At 35.6% G+C, this 23,550-nt stretch overlaps 4 protein-coding genes across 5 annotated transcripts; 2 read left to right on the top strand and 2 right to left on the bottom strand.

The window, feature by feature from the left end:
• Nucleotides 1–7,694: 7,694 nt before the first annotated feature.
• On the bottom strand, nucleotides 7,695–9,482 carry LOC110991834 (carboxypeptidase N subunit 2). The gene has a single exon (XM_022257360.2). It carries the CDS (start codon nucleotides 9,131–9,133, stop codon nucleotides 7,889–7,891), a length of 1,245 nt encoding a protein of 414 aa, XP_022113052.2. The 5' UTR covers nucleotides 9,134–9,482; the 3' UTR covers nucleotides 7,695–7,888.
• A 237-nt stretch (nucleotides 9,483–9,719) lies between these two features.
• On the bottom strand, nucleotides 9,720–10,890 carry LOC110991833. Its single transcript, XM_022257359.2, has one exon. The coding sequence runs from the start codon at nucleotides 10,837–10,839 to the stop codon at nucleotides 9,829–9,831; it is 1,011 nt and encodes a 336-aa protein (XP_022113051.2). The 5' UTR covers nucleotides 10,840–10,890; the 3' UTR covers nucleotides 9,720–9,828.
• Nucleotides 10,891–12,958: 2,068 nt separating this feature from the next.
• Nucleotides 12,959–14,173, top strand: LOC110991876. 2 transcript variants are annotated; one of them, XM_022257429.2, is made up of 3 exons: nucleotides 12,959–13,226; nucleotides 13,333–13,737; nucleotides 13,878–14,173. In XM_022257429.2, the coding sequence occupies exons 1-3, from the start codon at nucleotides 13,020–13,022 to the stop codon at nucleotides 14,010–14,012; spliced, it is 747 nt and encodes a 248-aa protein (XP_022113121.1). In that variant the 5' UTR covers nucleotides 12,959–13,019; the 3' UTR covers nucleotides 14,013–14,173. The 2 variants fall into 2 exon arrangements, with proteins under 2 accessions (XP_022113121.1, XP_022113120.1); XM_022257428.2 differs by having other exon boundaries at nucleotides 13,869–14,173.
• A 4,765-nt stretch (nucleotides 14,174–18,938) lies between these two features.
• Nucleotides 18,939–20,212, top strand: LOC110991832. Its single transcript, XM_022257357.2, has 3 exons — nucleotides 18,939–19,405; nucleotides 19,475–19,663; nucleotides 19,813–20,212. Exons 1-3 carry the CDS (start codon nucleotides 19,012–19,014, stop codon nucleotides 20,103–20,105), a joined length of 876 nt encoding a protein of 291 aa, XP_022113049.1. The 5' UTR covers nucleotides 18,939–19,011; the 3' UTR covers nucleotides 20,106–20,212.
• Nucleotides 20,213–23,550: the final 3,338 nt, after the last annotated feature.

Raw genomic sequence — 23,550 nt, 5'->3', positions numbered from 1 at the left:
CACAGGGAAGTTTGGTGTCAATGGATTTGGTGGATAGGTTACAGTTGCGTATTTTCCCTGCTAGCGGGAGTATATTTGGTGTAGGTGGCTCTAAGGTTGCTGGTTTGCGGGGACAAGTTACACTTACTTTTTCTCCTGTTCAATGCTCTCAGCCACAGATTACAATTTCTGCCATAATTTTAGATAATGTTATGGGCAGACACCCACTTGTTAAATTACCATCGGAGATATTAGATTTTACACGTAGTCTAAACTTAGCGGATTGTACATTTCATATTCCAGGTCAAATCGATTTGCTACTCGGAGCAGAAGTTTTGGGAATGCTGCGGCTAAGTAAAAGCACACTTTTACAACCAGCGGGTTTAGTAGCAGTCACAACTGATTTTGGTGATATCATTATGGGTCCTGTGTTTCCAATAGAATCTCTTAGCGTTGAAGATGGTAACTTGTGTGTGGGACTCTCACTTGCTGAAGCCATTCAACGGTTTTGGGAAGTCGAAGAGCCTCCCACAGCGGCTCGTGAAAATCCGGAGCACCAAGAATGTGAATTGTTTTTTCAGAATAACACTGGTCGTCTCCGTTCGGGTAGGTTTGTCACGAGGTTACCTTTTTTACCATCCCGACCACCTTTGGGTCACTCCAGGTCTTTAGCTGAGAAAAGGTTAACATCCATGGAGAGACGAATGAAGAGAGATTCTACTTTTCGTGCTAAGTATATAGAGTTTATGGACGAGTACTTTAAGCTCGGACATATGTCAGTTTCTGATTTTGATTGGCGCACACAGGAGCACTACTTCATTCCACATCATGCTGTGTTTAAAGGTGGTAAAATAAGAGTGGTTTTTGATGGCTCAGCGCCTACTTCCAATGGAGTTTCTTTAAATCAATGTTTGCATTCGGGCCCAAAGTTACATCGTGACATTGGTGATATTTTAACAAATTTTAGAAGACATCAGATTGTATTTGTTGCAGATATTAAAATGATGTTTAGGCAAACTGTAATTCATACTGATGACCGTTGCTATCAACTTATCTTGTGGCGTGAGAAGGAATCCGATCCAGTTACAGTATTTGAATTAAATACCAATACATACGGACTCAGATCAAGTCCTTATATTGCTATTCGTACATTGTTAGAATTGGCTGAGCGAGAACGTTTGCAATTTCCAAGAGCAGCTGATGTTTTGAATAGTGATGTTTTCGTTGATGACATTTGCACTGGAGCTGCAAATGAGAAAGAAGCCTTGATACTACGCGATGAGCTAATTGGGATTCTTAAGGCTGGTGGATATGAGTTAAGGAAATGGGTGTCTAACTCACAAGCTGTTCTTGCTGGTTTACCCGAGGATCATCAACAACATCCATATATTTTTCAGAACGTGGACAACCCTGACGCTGTTGCAGTATTAGGTATTCAGTATCAACCGTTAGGTGATATATTTACCTTTCGAGTGCAAGACATAGATGTAATTAAATCTTGGACAAAGCGTGTAGTACTTTCAACTGTAGCCAGGATATACGATCCTAATGGATGGTTAGCTCCAGTTGTTTTTTGGGCAAAATGTTTTATACAAAAGCTTTGGTTACAAGGATTAACATGGGATGCCCCTTTAGTTGGTGAATTGTTAAGTGTTTGGGTTAGGTTTGTTTCGTCGCTTCCTGAAATTCAATTGATTAAAATTGATAGGTCTTTATTGCCACCAGGGAAATGCATAGTGGATATTCATGGTTTTTGTGATGCATCGGAAAGTGGTTATGCTGCTGCGGTTTATATTCGTTCTGTCAATCAATCTGGTGTTGTAACGGTTAAACTAGTTATGGCAAAGAGTAAGGTTGCACCGGTAAGAACACGCTTAACAATTCCTAAATTAGAGTTATCAGGTGCTGTTCTATTGACACGTTTGATAAACCATGTTAAATCCATTTTTGGCCAAAAAATGAATATTCAGAAGTGTTTTGCTTGGACTGATAGTCAGATAGTTCTTGCATGGCTGCAAGCGTCAGTTCATGTTTTGGAAGTATTTGTGGCCAATAGGGTTTGTCAAATTCAGCAATCTGTCGTGACCTTGGATTGGAGGCATGTACCGGGAGAACTTAATCCGGCAGACTGTGCATCTCGAGGTTGTGAGGCTCCAGTAATATTAGACCATCCCTTATGGTGGGCTCCAGGTTGGCTGTACCAACCCGAAAATTGTTGGCCTCGCATTAAAACGGAACTTGTTGAGCCTCTTCCGGGTTTAAGAGTTATTTCTCTTGTCGTTCAGGAATCGATAGAAAACTTAGACCCGTTACTCGCAAGGTTTAGTTCATTAGACAAATTGATTGGAGTGACCGCCTGGATTAGGAGGTTTATTTATAATTCAAGGAATCCAACAATTAAGAATATGTCAAATGTATTATCACCAGATGAAAGAAATGAATCCTTATTATTCTGGGTTCGTTATATCCAAGCTAAGCATTTTGAAACAGTCTTTGCTACTCTAAAAGGACAAGGTAAATTAAAGGGATCTGTTGCTCGGCTGAATCCATTTATTGATGATAAGGGTTTGTTACGCGTAGGTGGGAGATTACGCCATTCAGAACTACCTTATAATCATAAACATCCGCTTCTCCTTCCTAATCGAACTCCATTGGGAGATTTGATAATTACTGACAGACACGAAAAGAATGCACATGTTGGCTTAAATACACTTTTGGCTATTATTCATCAACAATTTTGGATTTTGTCAGCCAGGAGGGCTATTCGAAATGTTATTTTTAAGTGTATTCCTTGTTATCGACTTAAAGCATCCTTGACTCAACCACAAATGGGAGATTTGCCTCCAGATCGCATTACTGCTGCTAGACCCTTCTCTGGTGTAGGCACCGATTTTGCTGGGCCATTTTCCATCAAGGTTTCATCATTGCGAAACGCCAAGATCGTAAAAGGGTACCTCTGTGTCTTTGTCTGTCTTGTTACAAAATCCGTACACCTGGAGGTGGTGTCATCACTTAGTACTGAAGCTTTTATCGCTTGTTTGTCTCGTTTTGTTAGTCGTCGAGGATTACCAAACTTGATTCGCTCCGACTGTGGGACAAATTTTAAGGGCAGTGAACGTTACCTCGGAGAAGTTTATAAGTTTTTGACTGAAAACCAACTGCCTATCGAAAGTTCACTTTCTCGTCGTGGAATTAAATGGAAATTTAGTCCGGCTGGATATCCATCTTGGGGTGGAATATTTGAGGCTGTAGTGAAGGTGGCCAAAACACATATACGACGAATTATAGGAGAATCAGTTCTTACATATGAAGAACTAGCCACAGTCTTTTGTAACATTGAATCTGTTTTGAACTCACGACCACTTTGTCCTATATCTTCGGACCCAAATGATCTAGAAGCTTTAACTCCTGGACATTTTTTGATTGGGGCTCCTCTCAATGCGTTACCTGAATATCCATTTGTAGACACACCAATAAATCGGCTCTCACGTTTCCAACTGCTACAACAATTATCTCAGAGTTTTTGGAAACGTTTTAATATAGAATATCTCCATTTATTGCAGCAACGAGTTCGTTGGATAGATAAAACAGATCCGCCTAAAGTTGGGGACTTGGTTCTTATCAAAGAACCAAATATGCCACCATTATCTTGGAGACGCGGTCGCATTATTAAACTATTCCCGGGTGCAGATGGTACCCCACGAGTCGCCGAGGTCCGCGTTGGGGAATCGGTTTTAAAAAGAGCCGTGGCCTGCTTGTCACGTCTTCCAGTGGCATAACCTTTGCTACCAGCCTCCGGTTTTAGACTCAGTCATGTTAAGCCTGACTGGGACGGGGGACTGTTCGTAATAGAATCATATTTAGTTGATAAAATAAATTGAGGGCCATGAGGGTGGTCCCAAAAATATTTTTAACTCGGCTGATCCGCGCAATTCGCATTGTGAACGTGTCGTGGTTGAACATTCGTTGCGTACAGTTAGATGCAATTTTATAGTGTTTTTTTTGTGCATCTCTTGTCAATAGTTACGTCCTCCATTTAGACTATTATAGTGAGTGTTTTTGTGCGTATTCGTGAACTATTATTGTAAGGCAAGGTACAGCATCAGTCCTAACATTTCTTGTTCCCAAAACTAATAATCTATCCATCCTTACGGCTGACGTGTTTTTTTGTGCCTTTCGCCCTAACAAGGAGCAACCTTGAGGTATGTACTCAGGACTTATTTTAGTATAAGATTACGTATCAACGGCCACCGAACCGTTCTTTGTGATACAATAACGATGAATCAGTTAAGAATAGATGCTAGTACTGCTGTTACTTTGTGGTAACTAATCAGCAGCATCCTATAGATAATAAAATAATTTATTTCCACACAACTGAATAGTGGCTACGTGTACGGAAACTGAGCGATACGCGATCTCTTAAAAAGCACCCCAACTTTTTTGTGCGCAAAAGAAATTCACGTAAAAAACAACGATTTCGCAGATGTTGATTTTATAAAATTTCATGCACGTGTTGTTGGTTTTTTGCTAGGTTCAGTGCGGTCTCATATTGGTTATGAAATTGTCTAAAACTGTTTCGAATAGAGCTAATTAGGAATAAATTGCGGTTAGGGAATGCCGACGCGCACAGCTGTGGTCTGAAGTGCCAATAATAAGATATATTGCATTTTTTACGATAAATGTGACGTATCTTTAATGATGTATGAATTATTTAGCGACTCAACCTAGGTATATGTAAGTAAGATAGTCGGTTACGAGGAGGCACCAATCTGCCATCGTAACTCCGGAGGATGGCTCAGCATGGAGGTGGAAATTATCCCTCTACTGGGCGTATTACAAGGTGAGGACGCTATTTGCGACAATATTTTAAGAACAGCTTGTAACTTCAGGGATATCTTCCTAAGATGTAACAAGATGCATCATGAGCACCAAGAGAGGCCCAGGGAGATCGATCCCGCAGCCCATACGCGTCGCCGTAGGAGACCAAAGCCTCGCTGTTCTACCGTGAAACGCGTTGTGTAATCAGCGTGGGAACAGGGGCTTATGCGAGTAAAAACATCCCTTCTTTTGACGCATGTAGCATTGCACGTGATTTTAACGACAGACCGCGTGGCAGGATGCGGACAAGTCCACCGTCTTAGCGTCTCCTGCCACGAGCTATTCTAAGTGCGGATTCTGACACCACACACTCACAGTACTTTATAAATCTAAAATGTATTTACATTTTTTATGAATGACTTAGAAAAATAGAGAAAAAAGAGTATGTCTTAAAAAAGTTGGGTTGGTCTTTGAAATCATATACATACCTAAATTTCATGATACTGATTATTTAGATTTCGGGGGACCTTGATTGGAACACCTTCAAGTGATTTTCGCTGCAGGAGTTGATATAAAAAAATTAAAGGCGCGGAGGAAGACCAGCCCCCAAAAAAATGCCTGTGCTTTCGTAAGCAAGGGTGGGCGGTTGCATTTTCCGTAGCGCCGACGCTGTCCAAAAAAATTAATAATATCTGGATCGGTTAGCATATTATTATTATTTTAAATAATTGTTTCTGGCGCGAGAATGTGGTTGGAGCTTATTATTGTAAAACTTTAAAGTTCAAAAATTAGGAAATAAGTAGGTACTAGACAAATATAAAGAAATCGAATATTTTTTATTTATCGATTTTTCATACGAAAAAATCTAGTTTTTTATGCAAAATGCCTAATAACCAAGAAAAGTAGCAAACGGACAGTTTGTTATTAACGAACGAATTACGAATTTCAATAAATTAAGAAACAATTTTTTTTTTAAATACATACTTAGCCGCAACTCCAATCAAGGTCCCCCGACATACCTACATAATCAGTATCATCAAACTCGTGTATATGATTTTTAATTCATTACCAATAAGTTTAACGCTTCCTTAACCTTTTAAAAATTTGTAATTCGTTTTTACGGGTCGCGTAATTAGCGCATAATTTCCATGTAGAATTTAAATAAATAGGTAAAATAATATAATTAAACTAGCTGACCCGGCGAACTTTGTTCCGCCTTAATGGCAATAAATAAGCAGTTTGGGTTTTTTTATTGGAAAATATACAAAAAAATTAAATACCTACATTAATCATTCATTATTATTTCTGTATTTTAGTACATAGGTTGCTCTTCACTTAAGTACCTTGTGATACACATTTTTTCATTTTTTGTTTTATTATCAGGCGCAAAAACAAACAACGCTGATGGTCTTCCGACCCGTGAACATGCCACGTATAATTGACCATGGGAAAAACATGAATGTTCTAGATTTAAACCACAAACTTTTAAGGATTGGCCTTGTGATTTGTTGATGGTCATGGCAAATGCAAGACGTATCGGAAATTGAAGTCTTTTAAATTCAAACGGCATATCGGTTGGGATCATCGGGATCCTCGGAATAAGAACTTCCTCACCTTTGAATTTTCCTATCATTATCGTAGCGTAAATTACATTGTTCTTCAATTTTCTAACCACCAAACGCATACCATTATGTAGTTCAGGTCATCTACATCTTTATTCTTTTTCTTCTTTTTTATCAGTAAGCAATGTAACTCTCATGTTTGTTGTCAGCTGCAGTTTCGTCACATAGCGCCATAGATTTGACGATTTGAGGCAAGCGTTTATTTCGTCGACAGCCGTAGATCTTGGAATTACTGGCAGTATTTGGCGGAAATCGCCAGACAGTAAAATCATTGCTCCTCCAAAACATCTCGATTCATTGCGTAAATCTTTTAATGTTCGGTTAAGTGCTTCCAATGCACGTTTATGCGCCATTGTGCATTCGTCCCAGATGATGATTTTCGATGCCGCTAAAACTTTGGCCATTGCTGAGTGTTTTGCAATATTACACGTTGGTTCTCCAATAGTTTGAAGATTTAACGGTAATTTTAATTCTGAATGAGCCGTACGGCATCCTTCTAACAATGTGGCTGCTATTTCAGAAGAAGCAACTGCAACCGCTATGTTGGATCTCGCCCGAACAGTTGCTAAAACTAATGACATGAGGAATGTCTTGCCAGTTCCACCAAGGGCATCTAGGAAATATAAACCACCATTTTCATCATCGTTTGCCTTCATTAAAGTATCATAAACTTCCTTTTGTTGGTATTTCAACAGGGGTACATTCGTTTGAACTACTAAATCTAATTCCTGGTGATCATATTCACGTTCCCGTTCCAATACTCGATTAAATGCGTCATTCGACAACAACAACAAATAGAAACATTCATCATTCTTTGGATGAACTGTATACATACGACAATACCGAGTTTTATAGTTCTCTTCACTGTTTATACGAATGGGCAATAGCACTATCATTATAATTAAATTGTAAATTGTAAAAATAATTAAACGTATTTATTTAATAGAAATATTTTGAATATTGATTTCTTACAAATATCAAATTGTCATATATACGTCATTACACAGCTGTCATTATACGTCAATTACATAGCTATCATTTGCGTTTTATTATTCCAAGTCTGATTCTTATTTGTTATACCACTTTTTATAGTGACTGACGTTTCATGTCAAGTCCCACGGGAACGCTGTCGAACGGGATAAAAAGTATCCTATGTCCGTCTCCTGGCTCTAAGCTACCTCCATACCAATTTTCACTCAAATCTGTTCTTTCGTTCTTGAGTTATAAGTGGTGTAACTAACACGACTTTCTTTTATATATATAGATGGCTCATGGATTAATATTTAAACAGTGACTAGCGGCACCTATCCACTGCACTAAGTATCAACTATGTATTTGAAACGTTACGAAAAGTATTGCAGTATTAAATGTCATACCTAAATTAGACACTAGGTGGCGTGGTTATAAATTTATCAAATTATATTTTTATTGTATTTAATATCTAGGAATATTCTCAAATATTTTACAATTTATCTACTATCAAATATTTTATAAACGTTTTCATTATATTGCAAATGACGATGACATACAAAATCATCAGGTACCACACAAACTGGATGCTTGCCATCATATTTTTTATCATTATAGGTAACTCCAAACTTTTTGACTTCATTAAGTACATCTCTTAAACATGCACATTGCCAGGGATTATCATTAAAATAAAATTTCGTCAAGACGGCTCCAGAATTCCTTAATTCTAAACAAAAGTTATCTTGCAAATAAGTAATCCTGTTGCTTGCTATATTGAAATTCCTTAATTTAGTACCTCTGAAAGCGTTCACTGGTATGTATTCTATTATATTGTTAGCCAAATCCACAAAAGTCACTGGAATATTCTGAAATAGGGTGTCTGGTATATCTTTTATTCGATTATTGCGAAATACTAACACCTTAATCTTTTTCAAAGGCTTGAAGACGTTTTCTCCAATATCTTCAATGACATTTGACGTCAAATGTAAAGAAATTAAACTTGTAAGATTCTCAAAAGATAAATCGTTACTAATCTGTCGAATTTTATTTAAACTTAAATCCAATCTGAGCAGCTTTTTCATACTTCTCTGCAATGCAAAAGGTGGAAACACATCAAGCTTACAATCTTCTAATGCAAGCACTTGTAACATTGTCAAAGAGTGCAATAAGTTTTCTTTGGCTTCATTCATATTGTTTCCTGATAATTTCAATGTTTTGATTCGTCTGTTTATATCAAATATGTATGGGCTTATTTCTGAACCGATTAAAGAATTCCAAGAAATATCTAAATACTCTAATTTTGTTAATGGATCAAATATTCCGAGCTCCAAAGCTTGTAATTTATTAGAACCTAAGTCTAGACTTATCAGGTTTGGTTTCTGGTCGAATAATCCCAGGGGGAAATTTCTTATGTAATTAAAAGAGAGATTTAAATGCGTGAGTTGTTTGAACTCATCTAGTACACCAAGCTGTAGATAGGAAATCATATTTTGAGACAGATCTAGTTCTAGTAGTGCAGGGACACCATCGAATGCCTCAAAATCAACATCACTTATCCTGCAACTGGTTAGACTTAATAATTTGGTAAAATTATTCTCAGATACCATGCCTTTTCTGAGCACAACTTGACTATAATTTCCAGGAACACAAGAAACTTGATCAAAACTTGTATTAGTGCAAATTGGCTTAGCTTCAACTAAACCAATTATTATTAATATGACAATCCAGCAATACAGTAGTGCCATTTATATAAACAAGACAACAAAACAAGTTTTAAGTAGAGATCAGGAATTACTTACTAAAAACTATCACAGTCACAGATTTCTTGAGGAATGTAATTTTTTTGGTTTAAATCATGTTTCATTTGAACTCTGATAAGATTAAAGCACAACCAAACAGCTACATGACCTATACGTGACACATAAACGGCATGTGAGTAAGAACTGGATTCAACAACAGACGCTCATTCGGGTTTTCCTTGTTTAAAACGTCTGATTACAAATAGATCCATTTTAACTACTGATGCACTGTAATCGCTTAAAACAGCACCCATTTTCATATGGAAGTATGCAGATGCTCCGCACGTATAATGTAATAATAGGCACTAAAGATAGCCCGCGACTTCGTCCATGCGGTAATTGTACTCTTGAATGTTTCAAATATTTAGTTCCTACCACTAATAACAAAGATTTATTTCTGTTAATACTTATAGAATTGATAATGAATAATAACATAATTATATTATAGTATAACATTTTATATTTTTATTATAGTATTTTGTAAGAACAAGGTTGCATCGTAGATGACGTCATATTCTCCCACGAACGCCTACATTTTGCATATTTCATTACCACCTTGACAACCTAATTACTAAGCATATAAATAATATGATAAAATAAAACAAAACAAGCTTACAATTGATTTATTCTAAAAAACATACTCAGCTTACATTGTCGTTGATTTGGCAATCACTGTTATCAGATGAGCAATCCCGCGAAGATGAAAATTTTACATTACTCTCTTTTAAACTTAATAAATTTGAATCATCTAAACTACTCGACAAATTACGCGATAAGTCTAACTCACTTCGCAGTTGTTGTATCGCTTGAATAACTTCACTTTGAAAATTTATATTAAGCTTATACAGTTGCTCGGAATGTTCTTTTTCTCTTCTCACGTCGTTTTTGAGGTGGGTGTCCTTGAATCTTTCAAATTCAGTCATTATTCTCACTTTTGACTCGTAGGTGTGTTGCACCATTGATACTAATGTAAACAATTTGTCAATTACTTTTTCTCTGATTTCTTTAGATATATTCGGATCAGATTCTAGGTCCGTTTTTGCGTCCAGTGCTAAGTCGTTGGCTGATGAAGGGAATCCTAGGAGCGGTTTTGAGTTCCCATTATTACTTTTTGAAAGTGGTTGATTTTCCTTAGGTTTTTCTGTTTCAACCTTCTTATTTGTAAATGCACCATGAGTCACTACTTCGGTGAACACACCAGAACTAGGTTTATTCGAATGGTATTCAGCAGCTTTCTTACTAACTTTTTGAACTAGCTCTTCACTTTTTTCCTTTTGCTTTTCATAATTTGTTTTGTGCAGGACTTCTTCGTGAACTATCTTTTGTTCGTCTTTTTCTTGATCTATCTTCTGAAAGGGGCTTCCTGTTCTCTTACTAAAGTCTGTAAAAGATGGCTTCGACATTCTCCCGCCTTTTAAGGAATGGTATGAATAGAAAGCTGTACACAGAACTAATTTTAAGACTCTGACATATCTTTGTCCACGCAGTATGATGTCTGTTGAAGACTGAACGGTTGTTCGGTTGAATGGTGGCTGGCTTACCATATGAGAAGTTTCGCTCCTTAGTTTTGGTCCGTGTGCGCTTCCTATGCGTGGCAATGAATTTATGATTACAGAGCCTCGACTTTGCGTAGGTCTAAATGCAGTTTGCATTGAATTTAGTTGACGTAGCAAGTTATTTAGTCAATGTTTACTACGAGATACCAGAATGATGTAATCATTATTTTATCTGGCTTCATTCTTTTAAGCGTATATCATAAAAGTATCATCATTGTAAAAAAAAAATTCTGTGCCACAATGTCACTTAAATAAATATAACCTTTAATTTTTAATTCATTATACACTCTGAATTCTAATAGAAACTCACCACCTGTCTCCAAATTTATCGTAAGAATATCGAAGTTTAATAGTTGTAATAGAAGAATGGATGATCCATCGCAAGTACTGGACCCGATCTCTCCCAGCTCTTGTTACAAAGCGAATGGCTTGATCAGAGTAGGATACTTGCTGGTTTGCACCCCAAACTAAAAAGCCGTAACGGTCGCATCACGTGTCAGCTGATAATGCTCCACTGTTACCACATCCCGCCTAGCGAGATTTTTGCCTGGGGTTTAGCGTTCTCAGTAGCAACTTCCAAATAACCCCGCTCACCTTAAATCTCATCAAAGGCGTCCATCAATTGTAGGATGACTAAAATTTTAGGTCTGAATTAAATTTCTGTTTGTGTTTCCTCGGGGCTTAGTGAAGATGCTTTAACAGTAGTTATTTGTATTATATATATTTGTTGTGTAATTTGAAGTAATTTTCATACAAATAGGTAGGCTTGTCCAAGTCCCCTGATCATGTGTTTTTTTAATAGGTAATTAGGAGCCTTCAACACAATTTCTAACACACAACATCGAATTTATAGGTCCATCTCCAGGATTCCTCTTGAGCACTAATGGACTAAGCCCAAAGCCGGGGATCGAATCTAAGACTTTAGGGTCACACGGTTAAGATATTTGGTTAAACTTAATGCCTGATTAGTGTTCTTAAGGTTCTAAGTCTTATTACTATCTTATTAAAAATTCTTATTAATTCTTAATAAAGGGATAAATCTGGGTATGACTACTATCAGCCTAGTATAATTGCTTTTGTACCGTAAATTTAATGTGTCCTAGATTAAATATATTTGACGGTATATTATAATTCCAATACATTGCTGCCGAGTACAGTGCATACTAATGGGTTCTGAATACTTCCGCATCGGTGAAAGTGAATATTATAATTCCTAACGTTAATTAGCTATTGCAATACATTTAATTATTTTTATATATACAGTATTTAAAATATATACTTTCCACCCATACACTACATGTATACACAACGTGTTTATTGAAACAATATATATCCTTCAATTTATTTATCGATCTACATCTGTATTTGTGGGGGAATGATATATAACACGCAGATACAACATGAAATTATTATAAATTTCCCAAAAGAATTTTCAAAATATATAACCTTAACTAAACCACAAAATACAGCTTATAAATATATTCAAGAAACATAATGTATACAAGAAATAACCGAACCGAACCGAACCGAACAATGTTTGCTTTTTGAAATATTTTATAATCTTAGTAAAAATACTTGTATACATACTGTATTCCTGCAGAGACAAGCGAATTGGGAACTTGACTTACAACTTTGAGAGTTTCTTTCCGGATTCATCTAAGAATGTTTTTTTAGTGTAGTAAATGACAATTAGTGACAAATAGGGATAAAAATAATATTTAATGTATATATTTTAAAATGTAATAAATAACAGCTGTTCTATTTTTCAATGAGATTATCTCCAAAATGACAAGTTCAACGATAGCGATTTGAAAGAAATTACGTATTCAAGTTGCGCCTGATACGAGTCCACTCCTCCATAACAAACAACTATCACTATCTCTTGCTTACACCAATAGAAATTTCCACCTATAAAAAAGAGACAAAATAATTGAATCACGCAGCCATCGAATCAGGGTACGGTGTCACAAACAACAGAAAAGGTGCTCCGAACACTGTAATTCTAAAACGACAACGCCTCTAACAAGCACATTAAACGTTAAGCCTTTTCGGAACTGAGATATCAAAGAGGATTCGAATCAAATAGCTTTCCCTTACACTTCGATCCATCACGTGCCAAAAGATCGTAAGTGCGCAATTGACTGATACATAGCAAGACAATACGTACCGGAACTAAGGACTACGTTCTGAATTTGAAATAGCTGTATAAAAACAGCTGGGTCCTTGTCGAAACTATCACAATCTCACCAACCGTCCTCCAGTTAGCATCAAGAACAATGGCGTCCGTGAAAGTGGTGTGCTTTATCGCTTTGTTTGGGTGTGCCTTAGCGCAGCCTCAACATGGCTTCTGGAAGGGCACTCCCATGGATGGGATGGTTGAAGAAATGAGATCCGGGTGTGCGGAAGGGTCTGATCCCACAGCTTGCATCAAGTACAAGGTCATGTCGTTATTAGACAGCATCTTCAAGAAGGAATCCTTCCAGGTAAGATTTTGATTCAATTAATTCCTTTGTTCTTACAGCATTAAATAAACTTGAATTTACTAAGTTTATTTATTATTTCTTAGTTTGAAAACATATTTATCCCCAGATCTCTGATGCGGTTGAAGTGACAAAGAATGGCAATGAAGCAACGGGCAGATCGAACGGTGACTTTCTTGACAGCATTGAGAACTACATCCAGTCCCATGACGTCACTTTCAAGATGCCCATAGCCGATACTAAGATCACTGTTAGCCCCAGGAACTTGGAGAACGATGAGCTCAGCCTCAACATCAAGTTCAACAAGGAGGGCGCCAGAGCAGTGGGTGAAGCACGTAAAGCTAAGCTGAAGAAGATCATCGTACCCATCCTTGTCTTTGTCCTCCTCAAGGCTATGACCCTCATTCCTCTCGCTATCGGAGTCCTCGGTCTGAAGGCCTGGAACGCCCTGCAGCTGTCCTTCTTCTCCTTCGTTGTATCCGTCGGTCTCGCCATCTTCCAACTTTGCAAGAAGGTTAGTATTATTAATAGATTTACGTTTATTGATAAAATTACGCACAACTGCACAAGTACTGCAATGCACTATTTACTGCACATTTTCTCTCTCTCTGACTGCTTCTTAATGCTTTATTATTAACCTTGTAGTTTACCCAGATCGCAGCGGACAACTCTCACCCACAAATAGCCGCCCACGGGCCATGGGACGCCGCGTACGCCACCACTCGCCGCAGGAGGGACGCAGAGCCACAGGAGATGGCCCAAGAACTGGCTTACAACGCCTACCAATAATTTTAAATACCTCCTAGTTCCCAACGCTACCGATGACCGATGAAATGGAACCAAACCAAAAAGGTTTTTCGAAACCACGAGTGTAAATAAAGTGTGTAATTTATTTATTTGTGTGTGTGAATGTGTGTGTTATTTATTGTTTTAATAAATCATTGATATTATTGATACTTTGATTTCCTATCCTGAATAAAAGGTTTGCTTAAAGGTTGTTTTTACTTCATTGTAATGTAAAGCTGTTCGCAACCTGAATTGTAAGTAGAAAGTTCACACATTTAGATCTATTTATGAGTTTCTAATGTAGTTAAAGACACATTGTATGCTGTTTAGTAAATGAATAATGATTATCAAATCTACATCAATTTATTTCAAAGTATAATAAATATTACACCCGTACTAACCTCATTATTTAGTCTATAAAATAGTTTAATAAATCATAATTTTATAAAGGAGTTTTTGGATTATATTATGAATCAATATTCACAATTACACCTTAATCCAAAAAAACTGATCAGAGTTTGGCCGTTACTTTAAAGCGATATTTCTAATGAGCACCTGAAAAACACGACTTGTATCTGAGTTCTAGAATAAAAAATGACTGCATGGATATATTTCAGTAAATATTAAGCCACAAAAATTATTTTTCTTTTCAAACGATAAAATCTTCTTTATGACTGATTTTGCTATTACTCCGATTTCGATCTGCGATTCCACTAGCAATGCCGCAAGATTGCGATATCATCGCTACGAATATTGAGAGAACTACATCATCATACAGGAATGTAAGGATATCGGTTCGCAATCGCTATTGATACAGACGTACTGGCGTAAGAAGCGTTCACTGTTTAAGTCTTTTTTATAAATTTTCTCTGCATAAAGACATTATTTAACATTATGATATAGACTTAGTAGGTTATTTATAATTAACCTGATTTACAAAATATATTTAACATAAGAATGTGTACACAATACACACTCTTTTCTTGTGTAAATTTTTTTTTCACTTACGAGTATTTACACCGACACGAATTTACTCATTTTAATGATTTTGTCATTTTCAATCTACTCCTAGGCTCGTGTCATGAAGTTGCAAAGCCTCGACACTGTTCAAGTATATTCTTAACTAAAACATTTCCGTTTTGAGTACAAAAAACATTTTTAATGCCATCATAGTATTATTTACGTGTTGTATTCGAAATGAGCCCCATCGAGCTTTGCATGAGTAAAGAAGTCGCGAAAGTGCTACGCGCTACGACTATCAACTACGTATCAGTGTTCTCATTTGAACAGTATCATTAAAAGTTATATTCGATAATGCAAATAGGAAAGCGTATACCCTAGAAATAGTTTCGGCAGGAATTGATCGCTTTATGAATTGAATGAATGAATTTTAAAATATAAAATTAGTAATTTTTTATTTAAAGAATCAAAAGATTGGCCCAAATTATCTTTAGAATTTTGCTATTTTTATGACAGTTTGTTTATCCCTTTACTGATGATGTCTGCGAAAGCGTTCTGTACGGGCAGTATTGTTCCAAAATAGACGTATATTTTTATTTTATTTTTTATTGGTTTTTCTGTACACAAACAGTAACAAAATTGCTTAATAATAATTGAATCTACAATATTCCTCACACTACCCCTAATGACAATATCAATATATTATACGTGACATCGATTGAAATGGATTGAGAAATATTATTCTGTGCTTTCATTGTCTGATTACCTTATCAGTTATAAAACCAGGATGATAGAACTAGCCAATGGAAAGAGGTCGTAAGAAGGGCTCAGTAAAGCATAACTAATCAAAATTCAGTTCGTATGTCAGTATGTCTATAGCTTCCGCACTCCGCACTGTGCCACCGAGTGACCTACTCAAGACGTATTAGCATCGATTGACACTGTTAGATTATATATTATAGATTAAGTACGAATTAAAATTGTTTGTTTATTACAGCCAAAACATATATATTTAATTAAGTATTAAGAACTTACAAGTTATTTCAGCGTAATAAGTATATCTGAGTATAGAATACAGTTCTTCTTCGTTCGTGGTAACTTCGTTGTTACTAGCTTTCATAGACTATCCCGGAGTAGGACAATCCATGTCTCCGACATCTAATCTATCCGAGAATGCTTAGTGCATTTTCCTAAGTAAGAAATCTAAACATAAAAATTAAGAGTTTGAACATGGAATCTGAAATAAAATTTTATATCCAAAATGTAGAATTCTGTTGTTCTAAACCTGCTTCGAAGATGAAAAATGTTTTGTCGTGTTTATTTAGTAGTATTCTACCTATAGCTATTTACCTGACGCTTTTTAAAAGCAACTAAGATATTATATTGTATTGTTAAATATGACAGTTATTTATACTTCCGTTTCTGAGTGTAACTTTTAATTATAAGGTTTATAATTAGCTGATCCAATAATGTCACAAGTAGTTCAAAACGGAAGTTCGAGGTAAATAGTGTTTTCACATAGCCGCGTGCAAATGCAAATGGTGGACAGACGACGAATACAAAATGGCCGACATCCCTTATTGCATAATGGAGGTTGGGTAAGATTCACAGCTTTTCACTTTCCAAGAACCTAAGATAGCATCATGATAGTAGCTGTTGACTTTTTTAACAAAAATAATTGTTTTACATAACTACAAGTACTTATGTAACGTACTACGTTTTGACTGTTTGCCTAAACGCAGATGTGACTAGGATCTTAAGACGAGTATTGCATAATAAAGCATATATAAATAGATTAAAGCATTTGTTACAATCAATGGAAAAAATATTTATACTATTTAAATCAGCTGAAATAAGATAAACATTTTAGAAGAGAAGAGTTAGTCGTCAGATTCATTATACTCAGAGTTATGACTAAGTATTGTTCCATGGAAAAACGGACTTTTGTTCGGATTTTCGTCGAACTTTAACCTGCCTTTAAAATTCAACACGCATCATGCATTCAACACTGTTTGTAAATAATACTTCTTTTTTTTTAAATATTAAGTTGTCGATATTTAATTTCAGATTCCTTTTCTTATATATTATTGTACTTACTTATTTTTTACCGTTTTCTGATTCATATATTTTTTATCAATGTACTCTGGCTTGGCTTTGTATATTGTCCAAGTGTTTTCTTTTGTATGTATTATGTACATATTGCTACTACTTTTTTTAATAACTGCTTCAGATAATATATTATGTAAGCCACACTCTACTTCAGATTCTAGCGGCGCGCGCGTAAAGTTATATAAACTTAGCAACACTGTTGACTTACGCACCAACATTTTTATATTACAAAATCGGAAGAATTTGATTAATTGGTATGTAAAGTCGGGTGCCGCCTGGTGAGAGTTCCGAACGACTGCATATTAAACTATTGTTGATTTATTGACTGACAAGAAGGCAACTGCGTACTCAGATTCGTTAATTCAATAGGTACATAATGAAATATTTAAGAAATGGCTCAAATCAATTAAACAAATCGTGATCTTTTATTTTCTGGTTAAATTCAATTAATAATTTCTTTACTAATTTATTTAATTAATCTGAATGTGGTTGTAATATCTAGGAAGTAAAAAAATTCTAACTTAATTTCGCAACGTCGTAAACCCGATCCCACAACTAAGGACGATCTGATATATACTATACAGGTGGAATTTCTAATGAACCTGCAAAATCATGGAAATTTTTTTTTCAAAATCATCGTCACCATTAGGCTAAATTAAGATCTAAAAATCTTGGTGTGCGTAGCAATGCGAAACCTATTTCACTCGGGGCCATCGCTTTTAACTATACAAAGCGTAAATCGGCCCCACTTGGAGTACTGTTATTAGCGCTGGCCATCCACCCCCAGTACTAACTCTTTCCACTTCACCAAATACATCATAGTGTTTCGAAACGTTGACGACCAGTCCCTTTCCGGGCAGATTGATCCCTTCGTGCTGCGTAGAGATGGGGTCTCTCTGCATCTTCTACCGCATTTAACACGAAGGGTGTTTAGAGGAGTCGTTCGATTTCGATGCACATGTTCTAATTACTTGTACCAACCAACCATGTAGCAGTTTATTATAGATTGAAATGTAACTTACCTCTGCAGTTATTAACTTGTAATATAGACACACAGAATTTTAAATGTATTTATTTTGCAACCTGAGAGAAAAATGCAATGAGGCCATAGGCTAGACAGATATTTCTATATAACCACCTTGTACGTTTATACGTAATATAATAGAACTATGAAAAGAAATTAGTAAAATCGAATCCTTATAACTGTTCGTACGACCTTGCTGAACTAGTAGGAGGACAGGGTTCTATTTTTTCTCTATGGTCTCACTTATCCTAAGCGGAGAAAAATAGTTAATTTAATTAGTCTTTCTACAACGGCCATTACATTTTGATGGTTTCGTTCCATTATTATATATCAAATTGTGTTTTCCATAACGGACCATGGCTGATATTATTTCACTAGATTCTTTACCATAAGCATCCGTTATTTATAATTCAAATACAACAATTTAATTCCAAGCAGTCTGAAACACACACAAACGTTTCATCAAAATCGATCCAGCCTATAAATAACAAATAGAAGACTTATTAGATGGTATAAGAATTTATAAAAAAAAATCCTTATTCGTATAGAATCGTCGCCTTGAAAGAGCTTTGATACTGTGACATACCACATTACAGTACAATACAGTGCATACAATGTGTAATTACATTCCTAAGTAGATCCTAGACTAATAATTGATTTATTAATATCATATTTTTGCCAAATATGCCGTCACTCTCACCGTAAGGACTTTCTTAAATGAAATTAAATACTTTGCCAAGTATGAACGCTTAGTATTCTTGACACGCTTCAGCGCCGCGTGCCTTGCTATCCAAAGGATCACATATAAAAACCAAGCCCATTGAAAAATTAAGTCACTGTTACTCCATTAACCGGCCGGGCCGAACGTTTAATTAATCTAATCTAATGACAAAGTGATAAGTCGCGAAAATGAAGTGTTTGTGCCTTCTGCTGGCCTCAGCCGCCCTCGTCCACGGCTACTCGATTAGGGACAATGAAATCGAAACATCGCGTTTGCAAAATAGTGATGATCTCTTAAACAGTGTTGTGAGTGATTGTTTTCAAGCCGACTCCCCGATGTCATGCCTCAAAGTGAAAGTCCTGTCCTTCCTGGATACGAAGCTCGGTGTTACGTCGGAGTCAGCCAGAGCCCTGGACGAGAAGAACATTGATAAAGTTATCTTCGACCGTGTTGGGAGGGTGCTTAACGAAAATGAGTTCAAGGTCCAACTTCCGGAATTCCTCTTCCAGAGCGCTGAAGTATCCTACCGCGCTGACAGGGGCCTTGATGTTGACTTCCCTGAGACTTCTGACAACGGTGAAGGTAAATTGAGTCTTACCATCGGTTAATAGAGTAGACATTAAATCAAATGTTAATAAATTCCCATTCCAGCCCGAGGCATCCTGAAGAAGAAACTGCTTCTGCCCGTACTTCTCCTACTGAAACTGAAGTTAAAAGCACTCATGCCAATCTTGGTGACGATTGTTGGTATTAAAGCAGTTAAGGCACTCATTCTCAGCAAGCTGGCCATCACTTTAGTCCTTGGATTCTTGATTTACAATCTCTTGATGAAGAAAGGAGGTTGGTAGATAATATATAATATAACATCTTAAACATTAAACCAATTACTTAGAATTACGATTATATAACTAAAGTTAAAATATTATTCGTAATAGGTAATTATTATTCTAAATCATTTGAATGTACTTTAATATACTATATGGTTCCAGCTATGCCAATGATGATGGCCGCACCCACAGAAGCTCCCGCCCCGCAATACGGCCCTCCAGCTTCTCAATACGGCCCACCATCCACTTCAGCCCCAATTTCTGCCCCATCCGATACATACGGACCGCAATGGGAGCCATCGTCATCTGGCCCCTACTCCAGGGTATGGGACCCTAGCTCTCTAGCGTACAGCTCTTACTACCCTAGCGACAGCTCCTCCAACCAATCACCAAGCTATTCTAGCGTATCATCAATTTCAGCATCATCATCGTCATCTTCATCACCCACCAATTAATCTACCTCATGTAAATAACACAAATCGATACGGATAGAGTTTAGGTTTATTTATTAAAAATATTTATTATTATTTATTAAACACAATAAATTGACTGTTGGACTATTGTTTTCGCTTATTTATTTAAGTATAAAAATAACTATACCCGACTGCAATATAGTAAATATTTCCCAACAAAGAGTTTCTATAGAAAAAATACCCAAATTGCTGCACTATCATGCAAAATCGGAAGCAAATCTTTAAAATAATAAAAATCGGAAATTCCAGTAAAGGAAATTCCATTTGCAGATCAACGCAAAAGATTTCGACGTATTGAAAACTGTTTTAAATTTGGAAATAAATCCAGCTTAACATACGTATATATAGCACAAATAATGCAATCGTTTCTTTTATATTATAGACATCATGATTTGAATGTGCGCTGTACCTAACAAACAAGGTATGCGAAAGTTAATATGAATGAAGCCTACATACGTGCCTATAATTTAAGTTGTTTCATATTAATATTATGTTCGTAGCACCTGATCTATACTGTCCTAGATAATTCCCGTAGACACTACTGGTTATTTTCAAATCCTTTGGGAACAGTTGTCTTACCTACAAAGAAAATAAGAGAACAGCATTATACTTAAATATCTTTGTTAGCCTACAATTAATGTTTACTTAATTTACCTGCAACCACACACATTGGTGGACATCAGCCATTCGTATAGTAACATAAAAGGCGGAGACGAGAAACAAACTTAAACGTTATCCTATCATAACCAAAGCTATATAGAAAACAAATGCAGATTTAGTTAACGTTAATAGTTATTTTAATTGTTACTTATTTTAAATTTAATTTAATTTGTTTTTCTTGACGTTCATAAGTGTACATGTTTACCTATATGAATACAGATATTTTGATTTGATTTGAAAAGAAGAATAAAACACATTTGAAAATGGATAAGTATTTTTATTATATATCAGAAGCAGAAGATTAGTCATATGATAATAATGTGTAAAAGTGGAAAAATACGGTTACAATTGGATGTGAGGGTTGCTATTATTGTCACAATGTTACTTTGAAGGTCAAGAGGAAAAAGGAGAGCATAGAGATCACTATCAAGAAATTTTCGCGCGCTTTTCTAACAATGGCGTCTTTGATGGACTGAAACGCTTATTGAATGGTTGGCTAAATATTTATATTCCACAAATTTGGGCAATTTTTTAGAAAAAAAGCGTACAAGGTGGTAATATTTTTTTTAGCATTAGTGTGGCTTAAGACTAGCGTTTTTTAGGCACGTGAACCTTTTGGCACACACTCAACGACGCGCTTCTAAGCCTTAGCGATGTTTCTTCGCCAGAATCAATGTTGATACTGACACGACGACACCAGTGGTTCGAGCGAACACGTCGCGTCCGGTTTTTTTGAACCGCGTCCGGTTTTTTTGAAGCGCGTATTGTAGCACGCGTTTAAGCGCGTATGCTGCATAGGTACGCGCAGAAAAATACGCTAGTCTTATACCGCCCTTACGAGAAGCCCAATAATAAAAGAACATACAGATAAACAATAGCACGGACTCAATTCGATAAAAAATTATCATCAAATCTTAAGTTGAGTAGTAAGAACGAAAATTACTTGATTGTGAAAGATTAGTAAGAATACATTTTATTACAATTTGATTTAAATATAATATCGTCTAACAACTAGCACCTAAATTGTATATACGTATTTTTATATATATTATAGGTTATACATTATTATATAATATTACTTATCACTAGAAACATTATGAATTTTAGATATTTTATATTGTTTTTATAATTACGATTAGGTAAGCATATGACAGGCAGTGCAGGGTAAGAGGTTCTACTATTTAAAAACGATAGTTTTTTAAGCATTGCATTTCTATGTAGCATAGTTATTCCATAAACGTCTTCTACCCACGCGAATATACTTATTAATAAGTTAGCAAGATAAATTTGTCTCTTTTGGATATATTGCATACATCTTGTTTGCTTCTTTACAGAAATGCATTGTTTAAAACTTCTTAATTTTAAAACATATAGGTATGTCAGAGCAATGACGCTACTGTCAGCTGCCATTGTTGCTCCGACATATACTTTAAATATGCTTATTTTTACACGAACTAGTGCAACAGGTACGAACGTTTACTAAATAAAACGTCATAGTCAAAATGATAAAACTCCAAAGTAAATTTCAATGTATAAAAACTACAACCTTGGTCCTTTTTAAGACAAAAATAATCATATAAATTATTTAGTAGGTATTTAACTAAAACACTGATCCTCTAATCAGGGCATTACATTGGTATTGCTTCAATCTTGTTTCACATTTCTCAGATAAACACAATTTGTCGTTAGGAGACAAATCTGATATATATAGATAAGACTGATTATTTTCCTTTTTTATTATTTAAAGACATTGAAATCTATAAAATGTAAGATTCCTAAGAAATTATTTGTACTCCAAGGTCTCGTCTTTAAATTAACAATATTAATAACTTGTTAACGAACTTTCAGTCAATAATAATATTATTGACTTTAAATACACCCACGATTACCCTAACTATATTTACTCTCGAATTAAAGTCTACTTTTAAATAAAATGTGATTAGTGATATCTACAATGGAAAGGTTAAAGCTATTATTTCACAGCCTCAAACACTAAAAGGAGTGCGTATTACATTAAAGTGTTACATTTTAGCTAACTAATGTAAATAGGAAAGAACAGCTTCAATATTGTACAGGATAAGCTATAATTGGTAATTTTTAACCAGGCACATATTTCAATAATATTGGTTATTACGATTATTTTGTATGGCAGCAATGTTAACTGTCAAATTGAATGACATAATTCGAGTGACATGTGTCAACATTTCTCATATGTCACTCGTCACTAATTATTATTCTGAGATACGTATTGTCCTAGATAGCAACTCAGAATTGCTATATTTTAGCTCTTTATGTGAAGGTTATGCCAAGAAAATGTAAGCTATTACTAATAGAAAAAAGTACTAAGTTAAAATAGTACATAAGTTAAACCATGGAAACTAGTTTAACCGGATAAAACGCGTTCAAGTTCCACCGTATAACAATTATTCAACTGTTTAAAAAATTACCCTCTCAATCCCCATGACAGTAATTGGACGAGAGGTATTATCATTTTACTCCAAGCAATTTTTGCGAGTGCGAGGATGAAGTTTTAGACTATAATAAATTTCAATTTAAATACCTTATGTGGCAGTTATTTAGTTGTATTTTCATAAAAATTATTACTTCTTAAGACTACATGGACAGTAACGTTTTGTTTGCGTCTATTGTCGTAAACTTACTTACACAGGTAAACATTTATTTTTATGTTGTTTATTAATGCATTTTAATTAGTGTATTCTCAAGAAGGTATGTGTTGTTAAAATATTTCACACACAAAAAATAAAAG

The sequence above is a fragment of the Pieris rapae genome, chromosome 2 (genome assembly GCF_905147795.1).
Source record: "Pieris rapae chromosome 2, ilPieRapa1.1, whole genome shotgun sequence".
Lineage (NCBI taxonomy): Eukaryota > Metazoa > Arthropoda > Insecta > Lepidoptera > Pieridae > Pieris > Pieris rapae.
The sequence above is the reverse complement of the archived record's forward strand: the minus strand, read 5'-3'. Positions and strand labels throughout refer to the sequence as shown.

Excerpts from the sequence above, each read along its gene's own strand:
- LOC110991834 (XM_022257360.2), bottom strand. The coding sequence starts at position 9,133 with ATGGCACTACTGTATTGCTGGATTGTCATATTAATAATAATTGGTTTA.
- LOC110991833 (XM_022257359.2), bottom strand. The coding sequence starts at position 10,839 with ATGCAAACTGCATTTAGACCTACGCAAAGTCGAGGCTCTGTAATCATA.
- LOC110991876 (XM_022257428.2), top strand. The coding sequence starts at position 13,020 with ATGGCGTCCGTGAAAGTGGTGTGCTTTATCGCTTTGTTTGGGTGTGCC. Across the intron at positions 13,227-13,332 it reads TCAAGAAGGAATCCTTCCAG|ATCTCTGATGCGGTTGAAGT; the intron begins GTAAGATTTTGA and ends ATTTATCCCCAG. Across the intron at positions 13,738-13,868 it reads TCTTCCAACTTTGCAAGAAG|TTTACCCAGATCGCAGCGGA; the intron begins GTTAGTATTATT and ends TTAACCTTGTAG.
- LOC110991832 (XM_022257357.2), top strand. The coding sequence starts at position 19,012 with ATGAAGTGTTTGTGCCTTCTGCTGGCCTCAGCCGCCCTCGTCCACGGC. Across the intron at positions 19,406-19,474 it reads GACTTCTGACAACGGTGAAG|CCCGAGGCATCCTGAAGAAG; the intron begins GTAAATTGAGTC and ends TTCCCATTCCAG. Across the intron at positions 19,664-19,812 it reads TCTCTTGATGAAGAAAGGAG|CTATGCCAATGATGATGGCC; the intron begins GTTGGTAGATAA and ends ATATGGTTCCAG.